The sequence below is a fragment of the Argiope bruennichi genome, chromosome 5 (genome assembly GCF_947563725.1).
Source record: "Argiope bruennichi chromosome 5, qqArgBrue1.1, whole genome shotgun sequence".
Lineage (NCBI taxonomy): Eukaryota > Metazoa > Arthropoda > Arachnida > Araneae > Araneidae > Argiope > Argiope bruennichi.
In genome coordinates this window covers 64,899,233-64,926,018 of record NC_079155.1, presented here as the reverse complement: position 1 = coordinate 64,926,018, position 26,786 = coordinate 64,899,233, and the positions used below count along the sequence as shown (strand labels likewise).

General features: G+C 27.0%; 1 protein-coding gene across 1 annotated transcript; it reads right to left on the bottom strand.

Moving 5' to 3' along the window:
- Nucleotides 1-414: 414 nt before the first annotated feature.
- On the bottom strand, nt 415-26,785 carry LOC129968686 (ubiquitin-like protein 3). The gene is made up of 5 exons (XM_056082829.1): nt 26,247-26,785; nt 11,122-11,230; nt 10,293-10,379; nt 6,739-6,816; nt 415-2,668 (listed from the first exon to the last, which is right to left on the bottom strand). The coding sequence occupies exons 1-5, from the start codon at nt 26,271-26,273 to the stop codon at nt 2,604-2,606; spliced, it is 366 nt and encodes a 121-aa protein (XP_055938804.1). The 5' UTR covers nt 26,274-26,785; the 3' UTR covers nt 415-2,603.
- Between the last annotated feature and the right edge of the window lies 1 nt (nt 26,786).

Here is a 26,786-nt window from a genome sequence, read left to right as displayed (position 1 = left end):
AAAAAATCCAGCTAAGACTTAAAAAAAAATTATAAATGGTATGGGAGGAAGGGGCGTACAAATGTAAATGGGAAAGAGGGCAGGAAGAAACCTTGAATAATCACACTAATATGGCGAGTTTAAATCCTTTCTATTATTGTAATAAGTTTAACTGCAAACAACTTTTTCTTCTTTATATTGCTTAAAAAAATTAGTAGAAATATAAATTTTCATTAATGTTTAAATGCACAAGTTAAAAATTTGCATTCATAAACAAAAACCATTGAAATTTGATTAAATATTAAAATTTTAATGACATCACAAGAAAGAATCAAAAAATATAGCAATTAAAATTCAAAAAATATTTAAATCTACTTAGTTTTAAAAACATTTCTATTTATAAATTTAGCAGACAAAAATAATACAGAAAACTAATTTTGTGAATTTTACTTTATTAAGATGAAAGGTGTTAAAATGGCACACAGAATTAGGCTCCATTTAACAATGTTGCATACAGAAACTCTGTCTCTGGACTACAATGGAGGGAAAGGACGTTTCTAACAAAGTGCTCTGTAAGTTACACACACATTTAAGCTATAATTCTATTTACAAAGGCTCAAAACTTTACAATTCCAAAACATACAATATATTTATTTACATACTAATTACACCGCTGGGATACATAAATCGCTTTTTTTTTTAATTCACTTCCACAGTTCATTCAAAGTATTGCAACCAATCAAGTTAACAGATTTAATGAAAGCAATGCCACAGCATTACCTGAAAGCTGCTACAAAAAATGCAAAAAGATGAGATTGAAATCGTTTGCAAGACAAACTCGTCTTAAGTGCGTGAGAAAAACACATGCACAAAAATAAAATGCATTTCTTGATACAGTAGAGCACTGATAATCCTAATTTTAATGCACATGAAATGTCATATACTTTATAAAATGTAAACATATTTGAAGAAATAAGCAGCATAGAGAATTTTATTCATTCAAATTGTATAGTAAGATATATATATGACTTAGGATGCCAGATATACCAGTCAAAACATAGATGCAGTAATATATAATAAAAAAATATTGTTAACAAGATTTTTTAGGAACATGATTAAAAATCAATCAATATTTTGAATAAATCTCAATCCAAAAGTAAAAATCTTACCATTTCAGTTTAAATTTAAATTTCAGTTTAAAGTCAGAAACCAATGAACATCAGGGTTTCTTATTTCATAGTAATACAGTTTTATTTGTCCCCCATCCACCTTTTTAATGCAGACATTCTCTCTAAAATATTAAATAATTTTGTAATACAATATTATTTCTTAGCCTGGTATATTAGGACCCAGGTTATTTGCCAGATGATCAATACTCCACTGTACTTAATTTCCTAAACTCATAAAGAAAAACAAAAGATAAACTTTATACAATTTTCTAATCAGATCTAACAAGTGAAGCATGGATGTTACACAATAAAGCATAAAAATCCTACCTGGCAGTCCTCAGAATAGTGTTAACAATAGTAAACTCTTCAGAAGTTTTTTTGTACAATGCACAAACAGATCACTATATTGTCAACAAATACAGGCAATGGCATGTAACAAGTTAAAACACAATTGTACAGCTACAAGATCATATATATATTAAGATATATATGCTTGCTAAAAAGAGGGATTAAAATCATTTTACATAGATACTTGTACAATATGAATGCTACAAAAAACAAAATACAGTCATAATCAGTGCTAAAATTGGATTCAAAAGTAAAATTTTTGAACAAACAACACTAAAAAATGATTTAAGTTAGTTTAATGTATATGCCACTGCTACAGAACTTCCCTCATTTTTTGTAGTATTAATTATTCTACATATACAACAGCCCTCTACAACAGAGTAGCTGTATTTTTCAAGGAACAAATATGTAAATTATGTACAAGTCACTAACAAGCACTTTGTTCTATGTTCAGTATTCACACATACATCAGATGCAGCAACACTGCAAGAGTTCATAGTTCTTTTATTTCATATTCTAATTCTAATAAATTTCTGGAATGGTTTCTGTAGAGATTAAGATCAGTAAAATATTCCAACTCCACACGTTAAACTACAGTTCCATTACTAATGATTTCAAGTACATCCATTTTTTTTTTTTTTTCAAGAATTGATAAATACTTTTGTGGATGAAAAATGAGAAGCACTTTAATAAAATTAAAATGAGTAATGCCAAAGAAAAATAACTTTTTTTTTTTCAATTCCTCTCCCACCCTAGGAAGAACCTATCTTCCATATTAAGAGAGATCCTCCATAATAAGATATGCCAGTGCAAAAATTTTCTAAGCATGATACTAATAATGATTGACTTATTGGTGCCCTGATGTAACAAATTGAAATAAAAGAAAAGGCACAATGCAGACAAAAACAAGTGCTGGATTAATAACTGAAAATAAAGAGACTAGCTTGAACCCGTGACCACAGTTTTTCTAGCCTTTCAATTAGGTGAGATGATGCTACGGGAAATACTTCTGACCAGGAACAGATACCAGTCTTTGAAATTCTGCCCCCACCTATTGTGACTGCAACATATCTTGGGAAAATAGAATGAAGAATATATTGGCACAGCCTATAATATTGTGCAAGTTGAACTACAACAGCCACTGCTTCTCTCCTTACTTTTATGTCGTTGATCTACAAGAAAAGAAGAAAAAATGTTTCACTTTTCGTACAATTAAGCGCATTAAATCTACTATAGTTTAAAATTAATAATTTAAATTAACAAATAAAATTTTACAAGAATTCAATTTACAAATGTTATTTCAAACAGAAAACATGCAGAAAAAAATTATGAAAATTAATGAAATGTTATCCTTATAAATCAACCTTACTGTACATTAGGGTGGAACGAAAAAATAAAATTTTGATTTTTAATTTGTAATAATGCAGAAAAGTTGCCTTTTGGTGAAGATAAAATGAATTATAAATATGAAAAATATTGTAGTAAGTCTTGAGGCACAAGGATGTTAAAGGCTAGTATTTTTTTTTTTTTGTTCATTTAAAAATTTTTTTTTACAAAATAATCAACTTTTGATTTTTAATGTGTAATAGTGCAGAAAAGTTGCCTTTTGTTATAGATAAGACAAATAAAAATTATAAAAAATATGAGAGTATATCTTGAGGTGCCACAAAGACTTTAAAGTTTCATAAAACACACTATTTGCAACTTTTTAAGGATTTGTGCGTGCTTCGGTTTTGAGGTCAAAAGCTTTCATTAGGCAGTGTCATATGAATAAAAGTATAAAAACAGTTTTTACTATTGCACCAAGTCGTTGTCAGAGTGGTTGTTATTGAGGTAAGGTGGAGATTTGTCTGCGTCCATTGACAAGGACAGAGCTGGTTTCAAATTAGTAGTTTTGCTAAGTTCTGTTCAGTCGGCATCTCCTCTCCATCTATTGTGTAACTGTTTAACATAACTGATTTGTTAGCTTGCGCTTGTATGCTTTGCTGTGAGTAAAAATGCTCAGTCTAAATTAGTGAAGAAAAGACAAATACCGGAGTGTTCCGTTTTTGGTTAATTTAGTGATTTGCTTGAAGTTGAACACACTGCTGACGAATCTAGTGCTACTGTTATATTATAAACAACTTCACAATTGCTTTAGAGAAGGATCCTTCTGTAAGCAAAATATGTGATACTTTAGTTCTCATAATAGAACAAATATGCTCAAGAGCTTCAATTCCCATTGCTTCTAGCAAAAGAATTTCACAAATAATAAGCTTATTTGCTTATGTTAAATACAGGATTTTATTAAAGTTTAAAAGCAGAAAATGTTCAGATAAGTTTAATTTCACCCTCATAGAATTTAGAGAAAAAGCTAGGTGTTTATTTGATATTGCTGACTTGTATAAAAGAAGAAAAAAATGCCAGTTAAGGAATAAAAGGTTTTCAACGATCAATGCTCTAACAGGAAAATGGTTATAGGTAATACTGATATTGCTATCACCAGTGCTTTGAGGAAGAAAGAAGCAAGAAAGAGTAAAGAACAACAGATAATAGTTAAGTTAAATCAAGAACAGGCAAAAAATACTAGTGAATCAGAAATTATTGCTGGCTATAATGACAACACTGAAGAACAACGGTGTTCTTCACAAAAAGAAGCAAGCCAACCAGATCCATCAAATAGACAAGAAACAATAGCAACTCCCAAGTGTTTGTGCGGTTTAATATTAAGTTAAAACTTTATACAGAAGGCATCTGAAGCTGAACAAAATAGTATAGGGAACTCGGTTGTCGACTTTCCCGGGCTTCCTTGTCACATGCAAGAAGTGGAAAGAGCTGCGAGACTGGTGGCCGAATAGGCTGAAAATGTCTGTGGATCAATCGAAAGATACATAAGAGCAAAAATTGACTCGTGCGTGAACTGGTCAAAATTTAATTTTAAAAAAAATTAATTTAATTTGGCAATGAAATAGAAACATTTTGCAGCTGTAACATTTGTAATCATTAAGGATACAGAAGTAAGAAACACAAAATTGGACATAGAAAATATTTTTTTATTATTATGAATCGTAATTAATAACTTTTTCCAATTGTAATGCTTACAAATGTATTTAAAATCATCTTTTGTAACATTATGTGAGCGAAACATTAATAAAAATATTTTATCAAAGTTTATAATTTTTCAATTTTTTTTTACAAATTTTAAGTTTTTTGCAACACCTCGAAATATTGTTGTATTACAACTAGAATTTTTAAAAATTCTTTTTGAACCTAAAAGCTAACTTTTCACCAATATTGGAAAACTAAAATCAAAGAAAAAGTTTTATAGGCCCTTTCTAAAAATTTCCATTTTTTTGCAAATTTCAAGCTCATTGTGGCACTTTAAGATAATGTAATATTGCAACCAAATTTTTAAATATTGTTTTTGAAGCTAAAAGGCAACTTTTCCACACTATTACCATACTAAAATCTTAGAAAAAAAAATTAAGGCCATTTTCATTCTACCCTACTGTACACATATTCTGCTTATTTTGTTTTTAGTAACTAGTATAGAGTATAGCAAGTTAAAAAGAATAAATTCTATTGTGTTTGCCTTTACTAATGATAAAGATGAATGTGTGAATTGCTGCTCGACAGACCAGACTGTATGACCTACAGCTATTAATTTGGCACAGATATACCTTGTTGGGTAAAAACATGTGCCTTGAAGATTTTTTAAAAATTTTAATTAAAAATTAACCTAAATTTTACAATTTTCTGCAATAACCTTTACTCCATTTAAAAATATTTTTTTAAAGATATCAATTTAATAGTTTTGCAAATATTTGCTAAATTTCATTAATTTTTTATAACTGGTTGTATTACTTCCTGAAATTAAAACTGTTTTCTTTATTTCATCAATTATCAGACCACATGATTTCATTTAAGATTTTTGTTTAATATCTGAGTAATTTACAAGATGTACACCAAAGTGAAATATCATAACATTAATAAGATAGATTAACTATTCAGTTACATTTTTTCAAAGCACTTTGATCTATGAGATTGGTCCCTATTAGAAAGTTCCGTGTACAAATGAGCAGAGAATATATAAGACAATTCAAGTAATACATCTTTAATACTTAAAAATTTCACAATATCATGGACAGATCTAACTTAAATTGATTCCTTAATGAACCAGCTGATAATAAAATATGACTAGTGTTAAATATAGATGGCACTATGTTCACTAGGAAACTAGGCGACCTCTTCCCCCCACACACAATAGTTGCAATTGAGTAAAAATTTTTAAAACCATTTTTAAAGTTTTTTTTTTTTTTAAATAAAAACATCCATTACATGTTTTGCATTAAAGACAATGGAAATGCAATGTAATAACATGCATGACTGATATTTGCAAATATACACCCTCAGGAAATATAATTTATCCAAATTTTCACAAATCATATATAGAAAGGAAGCAGATGAGAAACATTAGAATGAAATGAGAGAGGAGCTAAGAAAATAAAGTAAAGGCAATAAGAAAAAGCTATTCTGATGAAAGACAACTTTTTTTCTCTCAAGTCATAATATGAAAAAACTTAATTTTTCAAATAAACCAGAGGCACCTTTTTAAAATCTAATGCCTCAAAAACATAATTATATATATATATTTGGGGACAACTTTTAAGTCAATTTTAAATGCCTAATAAAGTTTATGAAAAGAAAGTTTTGCAATGTGTAATGTATTATACACTAAATTTCTTTTTGTCTTTGCATGTCACTCTGAATGGCATAAAACTGAACATGGCCAAATAACTTTGAAAGTCTCTTACTATTATATTTAGCAACCATTAGCGAAAAAAAAAAAATCAGTTACATCATGTATTTAATAAAACTCTAAATAAAATAAAATGAAAATGTTTATTAATTTGTTTCTTTGATATAACCTGAACGATTAAAAACATTGAAAATTTAATCAGAACTTACTATACTTAAAAATCTGAAAAAAGACACTGAACACCAAAGGTAAGAATTCAGTTGCTATGAAGACAATAAAAACAAAGTAGGATACAAAACAGAACACATACTCATCTCTATTATACTATAGATTATTTCACTCAATAGCCATATCAAAATTTATAATAAATTGATATAACATATACAGATTTAAAATACTAATATTAAAAATTATAATTTTTAACACAACAATTGGTTTGATTTGTAAAAACAAGAACTTTTATATTTATTCTTCCAAATCAAATATATAATTTAAATTACATACCTTGAGAATTGGGTTCTGGTAAATTTTCTCTTGGAATGAGATGCATCACAGTCGTTCTTCCTAATGGCAATTGCAGGGCTAGAAAAAAAAAAAAGATTTTGATTTGTTTTGTTTTATAATTTAACAGTAATGCAGACACACAAAGGAAGGTTATATCAAGTAGAACATTTAATTATACCAATTATAAAAGAGTACATTCAAAATAATAAAAAAAAAAATAGATTCTACAGTTTTTTTTAGCATTCACTTGCAAGTAAAATTAAGAAAACTTGCAGATAAGATAAAAAGTTATTTTGCATTTGGCATAAAGATAAGAATTTATTAAAGCCAAGATGTGTAAAAAGTAAAATTTTTCAGAGAATTAAAAGTACAAAATCTTTTTCACCCATTAAATTGACATTTACTCATATTTTTAAATTGTGTATCTTGGTTACGATATCATAAGTCTTATATATATATATATATATATATATATATATATATATATATATATATATATATATATATAATAGCCAACTATTTTAGATTACTAGAAAAAGTTACATTAAAAACATTTTGATTTTAATAATAGAGTTGAACCAGAACAGTATTTGTGTACTGATTATTATTCAGAAACTAATTACTGCGAACTAAAAACTTTGTTATCCAAGAAAAACTGCCACTAAAACTATAGCTACTTTTTAAAAATTTATCAAAAGGACTTATACCCACATTAAAATTCTTATTAAATCAATTTTTTTTAAATAGTAAAACAATTTAGAACACAAATTCAAATCTCCATATTAAACTCAAATAATTGCAAATTTTTTTTTAGAGCAAAGGAATGAATAATGAATCAAGAACAATTAATATTAAATAAAGGTTACAAATTTTTGAGATATCTAGACACAACATTTGCTTTATAATAACTATTATATAGTTAAAATTATATGATGTAATTCACATTAAAAAAATGTAGTTACAACATTAAATTTGGATCCATATGACTTAAAATGTTAACAGTATACCCCCCCCCCAAATACATAGTTCTGTAACATGCTAATTTCTAGAAAACAAAGCAATTACAATTTACACCATTGTAACTACAACACATAAATAAAAATGGTATTCTAGTCTATTGGTGCAAATCTTTATAAAAACAGATAAAGGATCTGAAGCAAAATAATCGAAACTAATAAAATGTGAAAGGAAAAAATTCCAAGAGTGATCCATTATCACATTTGTATATACTGAGAAAGACCCCCTGGTTCTTTATTCTTGTATATATCATATCTGATTGTTTTGCATTTGATTATATAAAATGTCCCAGTCGGTGTTATAAAGAGGAAAACAGAATGTTACTATTTGAAAAGCTGAGGATGATTTGAAAATAAGATGTTTTTTATGCAAACACAATTTACATTTAAATATATACAAAAAGACATTAATAAATCAAATGCAGCATCTTTCTTGAGTTTAAAATTTCTAGATTGTAAGAAAAATGTTTTTGAAGAACTATATAAATTAAGGAATGAAGAAGAAGACTGAAAATTACAGAAAAGGAAATTAAACTGTCATAAGCAAGTGATTTTAGAGAAACATTGAAAATATCTGCATGACTTTAACAACAATACAGATAGATATTTCTCAACTGAAAAAAAAAAAAAAATATTTCCAAAAAATTTATTCTGATCAACTTTATACTATTTTTGTGTAACTATATATACAATACAAAAATACATACAACTAATTCTGATAGTCTTTAAAGAAGAATTTTTCATTTAATATTATATTCACTAAAAAACAATCTACCAATTGTAGGATTAAGAAGAAGAACATAATAGCAACAAAAGTAAAGAGAATTGATTATAGAGAATTTTCAATAAACTGGTAATGCGTTAGCAAATGTTCTAATTCACTGTTTTCAAAAATCAAATATATTTATATTGAAGAACCAAAGCATATGAGTCACTCAAATGAATATCTCAGAAAGGGGAAAAAAGAAAAACTACACACTTAAAAAACAAAGGCAACAAATAAATCTTCAACAAACATTTCACCAAAACAACGTGTTTACACTTTCCCTTTCCGGAAAGATACACCAAAGAGAAGGGGTGGGAGGGGGATGCAAGAATAAAGTGATAAAATAAAATTCTAAATAAATAAATCCTTCTAATTCAACATTCCTAAGAGAAATTCACTATTAAGTTCTGCTGAGACAGTTGGTATTAAAATAATCAAAGATGCTATTGGCATTTAAAGTTGCAATTCCAAAAAGAAATATATAATTCTCAAGTGGTTTGTAAGGCAATTTTAAATTGCTCTATTTTTTAATATAAAAAATTACATGCATGGATATGTTAAACAATTCGTATGATTTTCAACACTAGTTGCTATACCGTTGTCCATCCTGAAATTTTTGTTTTTCAATAACAAAAAAGTTGTCTAAGTGTTAAAAACTTTATTAAAACCTCACATATATGTTAGCATTAATTGGCAAAATTTGAAGTACTTATAACTTTAAAATATTAGTAATTGATAAAGTTCCAATACATCTAAACAAATGCTTTTTAAATACAAAAACATCTATATAAAATGTTTATAATACACAAAAATCATTTTTATAGTTAGTAACTTTATTTGTAATTCAAATAAAGTCTATTGCATCAAAGAGCTTTAATAACAGCTGACAGCTATTTTTTTCTTTTAATTCTTTAATAGTTTTAAAAGAATGATATAACAGCTGAGAATATATAGATACAGAATATATAGGCAAATATTTTTAACAACAAATTTGAATCTTCACTCACTGTTAAGAGCAAGAAATCAATTTTGAACAAATTTTTCAAAAAAAGGAGACGAAAAAATTTTCTTGTAAAAAATGTAATTTTCAGTATCAACAAGGAAAAATATATTTAAATAACTCCTTCCAAATACTTTGGATATTTTAAATTCCATTTATTAAATACTTGATTATGGCTTGTTTAGTGGACCATTCATGTAAATGCTCAAATATAAGTTTTTAATTAATAAAAAAATAACTACTTATCACAAAATCTTAAAACTGTAACTCTTCCTCTTGCTCTACAGCTCAAAATTTGGAATTAAAAGAAAATCCATATAGATGTTTAGACTTCTATAGGTACCAAATAATAAATTTTATTTACATAGATAACTTAATAGTAGTTAATAGACTTGATCATTAAACTACAAAGCATGAACTGATACATTCTAATAATACATTCAGGAATAGTTACTAGTTAAGAGACCACATTATATATAAACTAGATAACTAATAGAATTTTGGGTAAATGCATTAGCACTCCTTTCAGAAGATTAGGATGAAAATAATATTAAATGTTCCAACTTAAAACAATTTCAGCTACATAATTAACACTTAATGCTTATTTTTGAAAATAAAAATTCAATAAATTAAACATGGGATCACAGATAACAAAGAATAAAACTTAATGTTTTTTTTTTTTTTTTACAAACATAGATAAATAATGTCTAAACACATTTTTTTAAAAAAAGGTCTTTCTTATAAACTCAGTATTAAAGAAAAATAACCTTACCACCAAGAGTGACATTGCCATGTAGAAATCTGCCCTGATATATTAGTCTTAATATTTCTGCTTTGGAAACAGCTTCTGCAGACCATTCTAAAATGAAAAATTGAAAAAATTCATCACACAGATACAAAAATAAATTCAACAAATTAATAAAATTTTAAATTATTATAGAATGCAAGTATAATATATTACAAATAATATATACAAAATAATATTTTTTAAACCTTTGTTAATAGATTTAAACATAATGATTCAAAAATCTATTTTAGCTTCAAGTAAAAAGAAAATATGTTATAGGCCATTAAATTAATCAGAATAAATTAAAACAGAAAACATTCACAATGCTTATTAAATTTAGAATAATTAATATTTAGTTATTGGCAAATAGATGACGACTTACTGAAATAATTTTTATGAAACTAAAAATATTACAAAGAAGGTAAGGAAATTATGATACTCATTGCTGCTTGCTCTAATTCAGAAATGGCACAAAAGAAAACATTACATTCAACAACAGCATATAACAGTAATTTGGAAATATACAAAATCAGGAAAATTAAATATAATAAAATTGATTGAAAAGTTTAAATTCCAAACCAAATTTATAATTCAATTAAAAAAGTAAAATAATAATCTCTGTAGCTGTTAACTATTTTTAATGTCTATCACTTTGCTTTTTTAAAAATATTTTACAATGGCAATTCTTTTTTTTTTTTATAGCTCATTATAGACTTTTGAACAAATATTGCTCTCCTAAAACAAAAATATTTATGCAGTATTATATTATAAAAGCAAATAAATAAATAAATAAATAAAAATAATAATACTTTACCTATGGGCCAATTCTCAAATACATGCTGAGCAATATCTGCAGCAGAGTCACTGGGACTAAATAGAAATTCTTTTGTCTTGCCACTCACAAGAATTAAACGCAAATTTATCTGAAAAATCAAAAACAAAGCATTAATGTTTTTAATAAAGTAATATGCTATAGGTAACAAAAATTATCAAATGTCACATGCATGAACATGACAAGAAAATGAAGGCTTGCTTCAGAACACTACCTTTACTCCATCTTGAAAGAAATATTTTGGCAATGATTAGAAGGCAATTAACTGTTTTATCTGATGAAAAATTGTAGTAATACATTAAATTAAGCTCTTCTGATTGTTTAAATAAAGAAACAGATGTAAAAAATAATTTAAAATAATGATACAGATTTCTTAATGTATAAAATTAATGGACTGATATCATTTGACACTCACAAATGATGAATATTCGAAAGTCTTCGTTGTTATAAATTCCTTTGGTATTTCAAGTAAGTATTCATGAACATATATAATGGAATAATGTTGGTAATGCAGAATAATAAATTTTCTAATAGCAAAAGTATAAAAAACACATCTTTTAGATAAATGTTTCATTTTTCGAATGTTGTAAAGTGGGAACAAAATTATTTTTAGACAATTTTTAATGTTAACCCTTTCTAGGGCTGTAAGAAGTATGCTTCCCACCAAATTTATCAATCTTTGTATGAAATTATGTAGTTTGGCATAAGTTCTGACAAATTTTTTAGTAAAACAGAAACTAAGATACTTCAGTTCTTTATCTCACACAAGATGATGTGTCTTGATTTGTTACTTAATTATTAATTAACCAACTTAATTAATCAAATTAAATTTACCTAATAAACTAAATGAATCCCTTTTCTTATTCTAATTTCAAGCCACACAATATTTTAACATATGACTAGAAAAAAAATGGCCCTTTAAAGGGTTAAAAGCAATCAAATTATTCACTTAATTTTTTTTTTTTATTTCTTAAAACATTTATTTCAATAGCTATACACATTCACAAAAATATGTCAAAAGATTATTAGCAAAAGAGCAGTATTTCAAAACAGAAATACTGCTGTCCCAAATAAAACCAATCTAAATGCAAACATTATACAATTACATTTAAAAAACAATTTCATATAATGCATTTTAAAATTAATATGACAAACTAAGCACATACATATGAAACAGTTCTAGGGTAAAACAAGAGTTATGAAAAGAAAACACAAGTTTTCGACGTTTATTTTATAAATATAAGGCAAAGTTTTCAATTCAGACGATTATTTGTTAATGTCGGATGCAAAAATCACCAACCTACAAATGCAACGCAAGTTTCATAATAAATAAATAAATAAATAAAAAAGCAGGGCCGTTAGTGACCTCACTGGATAAATCTTTACACAATAAATAGATGATATAATGCCATTAATATTTTTCAGTACAAAGGAGTGCACATCAAGGATGGGAGTTGCTGAATTCCCTATCGAGTAACGCCCTTCCCAATGCACGCTTTATCAATCTGACCTAACTCGATCCCCCACAGACAAAAACATAGAACAAAGCAATGCTTTTATCCGCACACAAATTGCACTACTAAATGACAGCCGCGTTATTCTCATCTTCCACAAGTCTACACACTAGTGTAGGATATTGAGCAATGCGCTACTTATCAACATTTGAATAAAAACAGCGGTCTTTCACGTTTACGTTTAGAGCCTCGCCCATCGCTATATTCATCTGTTTCAAACAAAAAGGCATGCAGGAAGCGACTTTCTTAATTAATATATTTGTCTGGGGTTCATACAAACAGTTAATTTTCAATACAGTAGCAATTTGACATAAATAACACAAAAAGTAGTAACACAGTAGCACCTATGTAATTTAAGGTGTGGCATATTCATGAATAAGCAATTATGATCAATCTATAAATCAATCGCATACATTCAATATTATAATTAGTTTCGAATAAAAAGTTCTTGATATATGGAAAAGACACATTAGCTATCTTATACAATCGGAAACCTCGATAAAGTAATATGTTTATCATTTTATTTAGTTTAAAATAAGATATATTCTGGTCCCTTAAACTTTTTATGAAAATCATATACCCGGGAAGATAATGCGTCGTAAAAAAACTGATATTATAGAACGAATTTTAACAGATTCAAACACAACGTGCGTAGGATTAAATTTCACTTGATCGATTCACTCGATTCATCCAATGGTTGAAACCATCATGCCCAGTGTTTAAATAATATGGCTAAACATTTCGATTGCCACTTTAATTTTTGAATTGATATTCGATTCCTTAACACAAATGCTAAGTCAGGCTTTAAGAGCCAGAGAAGAAATAGCATTTTTATTCACCCTCTGCCATGTTGCGCGAAATCACAAAGAATTTTTACGGATGCTATAAGCGTACATTGTTTCGGAATGTCACTCAGATTTGTTCATATTATTGTAATTCCAGTTTACCAACTCATAATTCATTCATTCAACATCATTGTTTCCTGCCATCAATTTAACTAAATTGTCAAGCTCTTTGAATAAAAAAATTTCTTTGATTTCCTAAGGTGATGATATAATAAATATTAAGTATTAAATTTTCCTTTCAGTTCATTAAGATACCAGTTAATTTTCAGAGTATTAATGTAACTTTTGATTTCATACGTCCTTTCAAATCTGAATGGACTTCCTTACAGACATCAATGATAATTCTCTAAAGCAATGCAACAATCAGACTTGCTAGTGTAAGCAAATGGGATTACTTTTATACACTGATTCTGTTGCCTTCATCTTAACTATTACAAAAAGGTCTAATATTTTAAAAAGTACAAACAATGCAAAAGGTTTTCTTCAACACATTAATAGCAAATGTCAAGTGCATCTTTTCACTTTAAATTTAGCAGAATTAATTCCATTGTTCTTCCTCCAAGGAGTTCCTAACAACATATCTGATACATTTAACAAATAAATTTAATAGTTATTATTTTCAAGAGCAATTTTTGAGTTTGTGTGTGTTTAGCATTTCTTAACATATCCAAAGAAAACTTGCAACTAAGAATTCAACTGCATCTTTTATAATTTCAAAAATGTCTGAAAACCCCATTTTGGAGTGGAGATTTTAAGTATTTACTAAAATAAATTTAATTATCTCAAGTCTAGCTTAAAATTTCTATATAACTGTGCTTAAAAAAATCATTTTTACAATATTTTCGTTATTTTAAAAATGTTACAAATCATATAATGAGATCACATTCAGACACAAGAAATATGAATAAAGATGTATCGACAATAGAAAATATTTAGCTTTTATATTTTGTAAACAGCGCTGAAACAGTTTACGGCATATTTTATCATAATTCTTAACTCTTAAAATGCTAATTCTATAAATAAAAATATTTTACAGGATAATTTTCAGTTTTTATATAATAGAATATTTTTCTTTTTATCTTCATTTTTTAAAACACAGTTAATTTTACAATATATTTCATCTCAAATGTAATTTATTTAGTACACTGGTTTCAAACAGAACCATATGTAAATTTAAGTTTTAAGTTAAATTTAAATACTCACAAATGCCAAGAAATTTTTCTTTAGAAATATAAAATTCATAGCTGCTGAATTCTAACAGTTTTGTTTCCTAATATGCTCAAATTAAATATTAATATGCAAAAATAAACTGCATGTTTGTTTGTTTGTTTTTATCGTATACAAACGTAAAAAAATGTAAGTGTCAAAAAATTCCAACTCGAAACTTAGACCAATTTTCACGTTTCAAACCTTACTAAACCCGAAAAGCATACTTTTGGAATTATGTCTAGTCTTTAAATGTGATAACCCAAAAACGCTTTAAGCTAGAAAAATGAAATTTGGTATATAGTCTTAACAAATTTGTAGATTTATATTAGATTTTGAAAAAAATTAATTCAGAAGAAGTCTGCCTGCCTGTCCGAATATAAGTTGAAGACTGTAAATGCAAAAAGAAGATGGTTACAATTTGTTATATTGGTTTACTATCTAATGTATTGACAAGTTTCAAATTTAGAATAAAATTTGTCTACGGATTGACTTTGCCAATCGGTACTTTTCCAAGAATGAAAAAGCGATTATTCAAGAATGCCATGACTTAAAATATATTAAATTTGATATGTGATTTTGCGACTACAATTGTAGTTATATATCAGATTTTCATTTTAATCGGCCAGAAAAGGGGAGGTAAGGCGCCCAAAATATACATTTGGTGTCCTGTAACTTGTGCATAAATCGCATCCTTTCAATTAATTGCCAAAGACCAACCTAATAGGTTCTCCCGTAACTACTGTTCATATATGATATACGGTTAATAAGAATACACAAGGACATTTATTACAAATTACGAGAAAGAAGTTCGAAAAGAATACTCCTAATTTAATTTCATTCACTGCTTCAACATCAAGCAATCATTTACTGCTAATGCAATTAAATTTGCGTAGAAAGATTGTAGAAAAATAATAGTTAACGAAAACTTGCAAGCATATACGCTAAATTTGAAAAACTAAAGTATCGATTAATATGACCTATGCAGGGTTCTGTCATATGACCAATGCAAGGTTTTGATAACCATTCAGGAAAAGAAAAATTTGTAACTGCTGCACTTCGGAAAATTAAACTTATGAATGTAGATATAAATGAATTTGACAGCATAAACTGTCATTCTGATATGTGAAAGATTGCAACATAAGTATTTAAAACTAAAACTCAAATCGTCGGCCATTTCAAGCCTTACACTCTGTGTCGGCGTATTATAAATATAATTTAAGTATTAAAAACACTCGATTCTAACCATTTAGAATTTAAGTAAAATAATGCTATAAAAATATTTCATTTCCTGCAAATAGCGAAAATGCAAAGGTAAAGTAAAATGGTAGTGAAATTAATCATTTGTTTTACATAAGGAAATAATTTTCTTTTTATTCTATCTATTTTCAAAACTATCATTAAAAGGCAAAAGGAAGACAGTGCGAAAAGTAACATCTATTCACCAAAATATACAAATATGATATTGCGAAGTTTTAACCAGATGTTTCCTAATCTTTGCGTCGCGTATATATCCGGTTTATTATTATTATTTTTTTTTTACTGACTCACGCCCACATTCTTCTGTATCATTCATTGTAATAATTTGTCGAAAATTGACACAAAATATTTTACAAAATGACTATTATAAACCAGTCAATAATATCTCACGAGTTTCTCTCCCAGTTGGTATAATTCAAAAGACCAGCAAGAACAGCACTGATCTCTGAATCATCAATAGGTTAACGATTCATACCAGAGTTAAAGACCTCACCTACACGAAAAATTGCAATTCTTTTCAGGTACAGGTGGGCTTACTTCACGGACGTGAGAATCTTAAATAAGCCGAGTACCAAGTCAAATAATTTTCAATTATTCATGAGGAAGTTACCAAAGAAGACAAAGAGGGTTGTTAGGAGGTACTGTCCGAACTATAATGAATATTAAAAGGAAATGCACACAGAAGTTAGCATTGAAGTTTTAAATATTGGATATGTTTTTATGTATATTATCTATTTCACTTTCAGAAAAAAAGTGATAAAAAAAACCCCCACCCATCAGGATTTATTTAAAGTGAAAATAAATCAGAAAACCAAGAGCCGGAAGATATATTATTGTTGATTAGCCAGTTACAGAAATGAAGCTTCAAATGCTAATAAAATGCTTTTAAGTAGAGGCTGCTGAGATATCATAAAATAAATTTCCGGAAATCAATCAGTAACTATTGATTAATTGTAACTTTTCTTCAGAGATATTGGCAACTTCCTCTAAAAATCTTTGTCAATTTTGAAGTTTCAAACGATTTTCATAAAAGAGATTAATCAAACAGACATTTCTCATACTAAAGTAAGTTCAGTATATATAAATAAATATTATTCTTCACCGGAATATATATAAATTTCAAATCGGTTAAGACAAATTACAGCAGGATATTGAAAAACAATATCTCACTTTATTTCATTTTGAAATCTGCTCTATTGCATTTTTTTCTTTTTCTAATGTAAGATACTGAAGAGCTAGACAACAGGGGGGGGGGGGATTTAGAACAAGAGGTACTATTTTATTTTTGTCGGAAAGCTACATTGCAGCCAACGGCAACTCGTCAACCATTTGGAAAAAGCTATGTAGTATAATGCTTGTTTCAACAATTCTGGATAAAATTTAAATGTAATTAAAAATACTGCTATATTTGAAAAAAAAAAAACCCCTCACTCTTAAAAAGAGGTAAATATTTTGTGCAAGCCTTAATATATGTAGAAATGTAAAATATCGTCGACCAACAATGATGGCTAGCTACGACAATGGTAGCTATCAAGTACTGTCAACTTGAGTTGTTGCTGAATACAGACCATTTAATTTTTTATAGGTCAGCTGGGAATTTATTGAAAATGAACTGATAAAATATCGAAAAAGTCAAATTGATTACATTAATAGAAAAAAAAATATGTTTATATGGATGCTAAAATCAATATTTGTCGCAGAAATTTCTATAATGAAGAGCAATGAATAAAAATCATAATGGCAATGGATACGAATTATACCGAAGTACAATCTTGAAATAATTTAATAAAAACCTGTACCACTACATATTTAGAACACCTACAAAAAAAAATGAAATTTATATGCTTTTAAGATATTTAAAAGACCGACATGGATGAACAAAACACTCCAAGGATATTAACGCAATGAAGCAAATCTTAAATGCTTCAATAGAATTCAGATTTTTGGTAACAAGTTTTTACAATGACGCATTATAAATTTTTTGAATATTCTTGAAGACACACTCATCGTTTTTATTTTTTATTAACTGTTAATAAACTGCACTCGTTTGCCGATCAATTTATAAAAATTGGATAAAGTCTAATAAACAAAATCGAATATTTCCAATGATTTGTTTTTGAAAATTTTAGCTATTTAATTATCCAAAAGAATAAGTTGCTGTACGGCATTGTGGAAGTTTTACGGTGCAAAAAGGGAGGAAAAAAAAAAAAAAGCAAGGAAGGGTACATAAAAATGCAAGAAAGCTCTTCAAATCATATTAGTGAGGAAGATTCTTTTACACAAAGAGAAATATCGATCTTTGTACTCAGATGATGTATCACACTCATACGCAGAATTACTTATTACTGATATTTAAATGGGAATTAAAATTGTACTTTCAAAGACGAATATCATTTGGTAACTCTGACATTCAAACAAAAAGTGACACGTCCATACTCTATCAACGATGGATTCACCAAGGAGGTTAGACAGTGATATATATAGAGAGCGAGCTTCAATCAATAAGCAAGAGCGGAGTATTTCTTATGGCACCCAGTCTTAAGCCCGTGAATGGTTTCAAAAATGAGATTTCGCTAATGTGATCTTTCAGACGAGCCGTGGAATGATACTAAATAAAATGCTAAGGCATACCAAACGAATGTAATCTAAATACATAATTCATTTTTTATTAACTTTTACATAGTTTAATAGACATCAGTTTAATGATACAGCATTACAAAACAACGATCCATTATTAAGACAGCTATTTTGAAACTTGCTAAGAATACTTAATAAGAATACTAACCGAAATTTCATGAGTTCAAATCCAAAATTTACAAATGAAAATAATTATCTTATTCGAACAACCAATCATTAGAATAATTATAAGTTTGCACTATTCTCGGTCAAATGCACATTATAATCACACAGAAATTAATGCTTTTAGATAATATATCTAAAATATATTTTCGATAATTCATGACTAAAATCGATCTAAAAAATGAAATACACCCAGAAAAAAAAATTTCGAAGACCTACCACTGGCGACAAAATTAGTCATGCCATTGAAACTTGACTCCACTGACGATTCGACAAACCCCCAATTGTGTAAAATCATAAGTTTGCCATTAACACTCCCCATGTTTATTTTCTACAACGTTGGATTATATTATTTTATTATAAGTAGAAACACAAAAAACAATTCACGTCATTAAACCCAATGGTAAGGATAGATGCAAAAACTACAAACATAAAACAAAATTTCGGTTAAATATATGAAAATTATATCATAAATGACAGAAGAATAAAAGAAATCAACAGTTTTAGAAAAAATATTTAAGCTTAAATTCTGTAAAATTTCATTAAAACTGAGTACTAATTCTAAATACGAAGTAGAGGGGAGAGAGAGAGAGTAAAAAAATTGAAGGATTCATATTGTTCCACACATTGTAAAGGTACTACTGCTTCCTGGTAAGCCACATATAGGAAGCACATGAAAAGCAGTAAAGATATCCACGTCATTAACGATTGCAATTCGTGAATTTGAGAAAAATGATGCAAGCGAGAAATAATGACTGTGAAAGGGTGAACGCAAGAACAAATAAAAGCACAGCAAGAGGATGCAACAAGCACTTCCTGTTCCTACCGGTTTTGGTTCCTTGCAGACGATGTCATAACAGTGACAGAGCGCAGGGTCAGGCTAATTTCACCTACTTTGGGTCATGGCCAGATGAAAACAAGTCCACGCAGGTAATAGCAAAGAGCCCCAAATATTGATCAGGCCATCAGTGTATGTATAAACAAAATAGTGAATAGCTTATCAGAAACTTTCGCCAATATTCGAAGGAATATTTCAGATGTGAGGATAACTTAAGAATAAATAATGTGCACAAAGGGAAAGGGGATTCCAAATGTTAATGCTATATTATATATGATCCAGTGTTTTAATTAAATGTAATTTTTGGTCAGATATGCAAAACAGACCTTACATTCACCAATTAAGGGTTTTCATTACACTGGCGGATTTGATATAAAGCAAGATAATTTAATAAAAAATAGTCAATGTCTACATGAGTAGCATGATTAAAAAAATTTCAATTCCCAATCTGAAACCCACAATAATCTTTAAAGGAAATTTAAGACAAAAACTAATGATAAGCATTTTATTGATTTGAAACGATAGTTTGAAGAAGAGGAAGAAGCCCAAAGTCGTTTTCTCAAAGAAATAAAAAGTACAGATTTTTCTTAGTTTTTTTTAAACCAAAGCTTTAAAGTGACTTTACACCCTTTTTAAATAAGTTTGATCGAAATGAATATGTGTATATAAATAAAGCTTTTTAGATTTTTTTTCGATCAATGGTTTAATATTGGATTGTATACTTCTTCATAGTTAATCATGAATATAAGAGATAGCATGTTATGTTATATTGCATATATTTCAAATTTTTGATGTTCTTTTTCCTTCTCTAAACTGTTGATTCAATTAGAAGTGAGAAAATGTTGAATGAGATATAAGCTTTACTAAGAAAACAATGTCTGTTTTTTAATAAAATTGATTTTATGCATTTGTCTAAGTTAACACTTTAATTTAAATGAAATACAAGACTGATAAGCTCATGAACAATAGCACTAGCTTTCAGCTGAATTTTTCTGAACATACCTTAAAATTCTTATCTAGATATCAAAACAAGAACATAATTAAATTTTATTAATAGAATACATAAATTTTTCCAATTTAAAAAGATACTTTATTTGACTAATTACATAAAAATATAAGTTAAAATCGATTCATGTTTAAATTATAGTATAAGACTGATTTCAAATCATATATGTGCTTAATATTTTTTCAAAATTTATTTCTATATTAATTTTTTTACTATTATTACAACATAATTGGAATATCAAAATTTAGCTGCATTTAAAAATTATTTAATTAAGTGAAGATAATTGCCTGGGAGATCAGATGGAACCTTATTTTCTAGTTATAAAGCTTTTTTAAAAAACTACAATTGGGCATTCTAGTTAGCAAAATGTTAAATGGAAAATTATCCTATTTTGTTTCATTTTTCAAAATTGACACATTAATCACTATTTGACATAGGGCAATCTTAACCATGGATTACAAACTCAGGTGAATAGTATTAATAATAAAGACTTAAATATTAATATTTGAAAAAGGTTCTTAAAGTATTTGCAAGTAAATGTAAAAAACTCTTTGGCTTAAGATATTAATTGTTGCAATAATAATTTTTAATCTAAATTCTTATTTAAGAATAATGCTTCATTTTTAAACTTATTTTCCCAAACAATGTAAATTAACTCATGCCAATTTGATCATGGATACCATTTTCGATAATTCAGTGATCAAAAACCGAAATTAAGTTCCCAACTAACTCAAACACTGCGGGTTTTTTTAAAATTCTAACATGCTATTAGCATTTATTATGACTTAAAAACATTAGAACTGAATATCAGCATTATGTAATAAAATACTTTCAAGAGTACGGTATCCAAAGAAAAATTTAAATCAAGAAACAATATTGAGAAGAACATACACACGGACAAGGAGTTAAGTTTGCTCATTCCATGATTATAAACTAATTCAGCATTGAATGATTTTGTTAAGATGTTATTAGTATGATAAAAGAAATATTTATCATTCAGTTTAAAATAAAACTGCACCATTTTCAATAATTTGAAATTTTATAAGTTGCTTATTTTTTTATGGAGAAAAATGTTCATTTTTATTTATATTTATAGTTTGTCTGAAGAATACTTATTTTTAGTCAGTGGTCTGATTGTCCTTAAATATTAATATTTTTCCAGATGCTAGCCTAATAATTTACCAAAATTTAAAAAACCCGGATAATTTATCATAATCCGGTTTTTTTTAACAATAATATAATTGTTAAAGAAAATTTTTTATATAATTTTATAATATTTTCCTCCCCAAAATTTTTACTCTAAATAATCAGGATAAGGGAATGTAATAATATATAGCATGAACACTTTTCCAAAACCATATTTAGACTTATTTTTCAGCATCAGTAAAATGAAGTTAACAAAGCGGGGGAAAAAATTAGTTTTTGATAGTAATATAAAGAATAAAATTCAGATTTGTATAGTAATGTAAGCAATAGCAATTGAAAATAAAATTTCAAAAGAAATTATTTTTAGCCAGTATTTCAGGAGAAAAAATAGCACTTTGTTACATTTTATTATTTCATATACATTCAGGGATCAAGAAAGATATTTATATCAATAATTTTCATATGGTAAGAGCAGAATATAAAAATTTTAACCTTTCACATTCTTAATATAATGTAGATAACTGCAGTATCTTTGTAATTAAAGAGTAGATTTTACACACTAAAATATTATCAGAATTGTGACTTTAAAAACAAATTTCCAAATTCAACAACTTAGCCCTCTGAACTTTCAGTTTCAAGTTAAATAAATTTATAAAAAAATTAGTAGCTAGTTTAGTTATTTTTTTATTCAAACTTTTCTGCTTTCTGAAATTTTCCCATCACCTAAAACAGTTCAGAGATAGGAAAAATAATAAAAGCCTATCAAATTAACTATTTCAAACTAAAATTTTCTTGCATATCAACTATATTATTTAGATTTCAATTCTTTGATTCAGTTTGAAAACAATATCAAATTACAAAATATAGTATTTTTTTTAAAAAATAAAGATAACATTCTGATAGTTGCTTATCAGATAAAATGAGTACAAAATTCAGGTTTTTAATTTCAGAAATTTGTAGGATTTTCCTAATTTTGTAATTTATGCTTTGAAATGAAATAGAAATTCAATTATCATGTAATAACAACTCAAGCATAGCAATTAAATTTCAAATATCTTAACTATAAAAAGTAAATATAAAAAGCAAAGGTTTATGATAAAATTTACATCACTTCAAAAATATATTTTTCAGCCGTAGTTTCATTAATAAGAAAAGAGATGAAATAATTCACTAATTACTAAGAAAATAAAATTAATTATTAACATGCTCATAACCCATAATCATTAAGTAAAACTTAAACAGATTACAACAACATACATTTATTAATATAACAAATATTATAAAAAGGAAACAACCATCAAGATTATATGGATGCCTTGTAAGAAAAAACTAGAGCAATAATTAAGATATTAATATCTAGTCCCTGAATAGGATGAATACAACCCTTACAAAATGTTAATTAGAATATCTTTCTCTTTCTTTTGGATATACAGAACAGTAAAATATTTAATCAACTATATTTAGTACATTTAAAAAGTATTGTATCTAGATCCAAATTTATAAAAAATAATAATACAAAGTCTGGCCATCAATACAGTCCTTCGTATAGCTAAAAACGAATGTTAAAATAGCAGAATAGTTACCACTCAAATTTTGGGGGGAAAAAAATGCTGTGTTTTCCTAATATCTATGCAATACAGAAAATGTGCTAGTTATAACAGAAAAATAATCTAATTTTATCAATTGAAAAGTCAAAGTAAGCAACAATTCAACATTATCTGAAATAATAGTAAATTAAATTAATGTTTATATTTACTCCAAAATATCACTCAAATTGTCATATTAAAGGTAAAAAAAGATATTACTCATTTCCTGAAGCTCTCTGAGTTAGTAATGCAAAATTAAGATCAATAAATGATACAAATCATTTAATACCTAAAGAAAAGAACATAAAACTTTTTTTGTGTGCAATTTTATATATTTGAACATCAATTTTTACAACTTCTGCAGATTATTCAGTGATCAGTTTCTTTTCTTTTGTGAAAATTTAGTTTGCAAAGGTACTTTGCCTTTCTTAAGACTCTTTTCCATAACATCATAATGCATTTTTCACGGACTAATTTCACATGCTATAGCAAATCCCTTAAGCTTGAAACATTTAAAACACCTCCATCAAAGTTATGACATCAAATGTAGTTTAGATCAATCAAATAACTTCCTTTAGATATTCTACAAGAATATCCTTATTGATTTTAAATCCTCTTTCCACAGTCGCATTGCAATAAAATTCTATGACTTTCCAATAGTCTATAAAAATAGAATTTTAAAAGAATTTCTTCATTAAATGAATCAAACTATTCTTTATACTCACTTTTTAGTTTTTTTTCTGAAAAATTCTAAATTGGATCTTTATGCATTCTCAACATAAAGTGAAAATTTCTGCTTTGGAATAAAGAAGCTAAAGCAAATCAACACCTGCTTTATAAACAACACTGTAATATTTTTCCAATAGACATAGTTAAAATAAGATACAGCTTTTAAAACAGCAAGACTTTTGGAATGATTCAATTTTTTTATAAAGTATTCCTCACAAAAATAAAACTTCACTAAAAAGAGTCTCTTTACTTTTTTCTTTTTTTTTTCAGTCTTGGTAGTTCCACTATTATTCAAATAGCAGTAATCACTATTCTAATACAAGTATTTTCTCTCTCTTTATCTTGAAAATTGGATTATTCTATGTAGAAGAGATGAGTAAAAAAAAAAAAAAAAGGTGATGAACTTTTGTGGTTTAACATTAGCAAATATTTAATTTTTAGATGTCAATGATCTTTAATTCCGGAAGTTAAAAAAAATCTGCATTTTTAGATGAAAAAATTAATTTCCCTACATTATTGAGTATTTTTAAAAGAAAATTTCAAAAATTCCCTACATTCCCTCCCATTTTGTGGATAACTTTTGAATTTTTTGTGCTTTCCTAACTTTCCTGCAGTAGTGACAAAACTGTAACAATTACAATGGATGTTTTGTTATTGTTTGTTTTAAGGCAAGATTCATACTGCATCAAGCATTCATTGTTAATGGATAAGCTGAAAGGATAGTCGCATAGTACATCCACTTAACTTGAATCAACACAAATTATTTAAAGTTCACAGAAATTATAGGAAGCATATGGCTATTTATAAAATTAAATATACTCATTATAAATATTGAGAAGATAAAAAATTTTTTTCAGTGGTTAGTTATCTTTTTGAAAGATATTTATTCAAATTCAGTTCTTTCATTTTATTAAAATATGAATAAAACTTTTGACAGGTAATTCATAAATAAAGATATTGGTAATTAATTCCAAACAGTAAAAGCAATATGTGATGCTTAAACCAAGGCAGAAATTCTGCAGCACCCATTTTTAAAAAGAAATAAATTTACAACCAAATCTATTGGTGTCTAATTCAATTGAAATTTTTATTTTACATGCTGAGAATTTATTATCAATTTTACATTTTGTATCCAAGCTGTTAATAAATCTATAGATCATACGAGCAAAATTTTATTTCTACATTCTGAAATATATATATATTTATTTAAATTTCCATCTAAAACAACTCAACTTTTAAAAAATCAATACAATTTTTGAAATACTGTGATGTTAACAAGATACACAGTTCTCAAGTTTATTCAAATTAAAGTATTAAACAAAAAAATTAAAGTTTAAAAGTAACTTTTTCTTTCTTTTTAAATGAAAAAACAAACTTGTGTACTTATCAGAACATCCTCTTATATTCTATTATCAAAACAATTTCCTATTTGCAAGTTACAAGAGATAATATAAAAGATTATAGAAAAAATAATTGGCAAAAAAATACTGTACTGTGATAGTATAAAATTCCAAATATTAATTACATTAATGGATAAAAGGAATTGCTTAGTATAATATTAAAAAAATTTCATAGCTAACTAATAATATTCGTAGAAGAATCAACCTAATATAAACACAGAAAGTATCTATAAATTTTTTCTTGACTTAACATCAATTTAAAATATCCACATTTATAGAATAAAATTTATGATGAAAACAATCGTGTATCGACTATATCCAGCTACTTTATTTTAAAATGGAATAAAATATAATGAATAAGCACTAGGACACAATTAAGGAATGACTATCTGACTAAAATATTACGAAATAAACAAGAATTATTTTTGTATCTTTTAACAAAATTTTTGAAAATTCATACTTTCAAAAACAATTCAAAGATAATTTATTAGAAATATTAAATTTAAAAAAATATGTTTTTATCGTTTTATCTCAAATTTTTTGTTGCGTTTCTGATCAATTCTGATTTTTTTTAAAATTATAGTTAGAATTAACTCATAAAAATAGTTTACGGCTATTCGTCATTTAACATATTTCAATAATTTTATCAATATAGTAAAGTTAAAATAATCTTTAGTTGTTTTTGCATAACTTATAAATAAAGATTCTCGATCATCATTTACTTATCTATATTATTTCAAAGCAATATATAAAACGATGCAGAAATTTATATTCTTACCTTATCTGAAGGTATCCTGGTCCCCATCTCGGATGTTTTTGGGTATATCCCAAAGCAACTTCTTTACAGTAGAATACAAAAGCGAGTTCTGACAATTAAAGCAGCCAAGTAAGAGGCTTAAATGGCCTTATTGTCTTATAACTCAAGACAAATTCATTTGAAACATTCGTTAAATTAGCATTTTTTGAATAAAAATCATAAAAACTACTTTACTTGTAGCGTCACAATAAAAGCAAAAAATAAAGACGAAGAATTCTGGTCATTTAAACCTCCTACTTGGGTATCCAAATCAAATTTTAATACACCTAATTGAAGAAAAGTTGACCTTCAACATTCATACGTCAATTCAACTAAGAAAATTAGATAATGCTGTTAAGAACAATTAAATTCACAGTAGAATATAAGCAGTAACTAGATTTCAATGAAATATTTTTCTTTCTATCAATACAACACAACATCGCAATCAAATCGAAACATTAACAACGACAGCAAACAACCACTAAAATGGCGTTTTGCTCCAGCTGAATTGCATCATGGGAA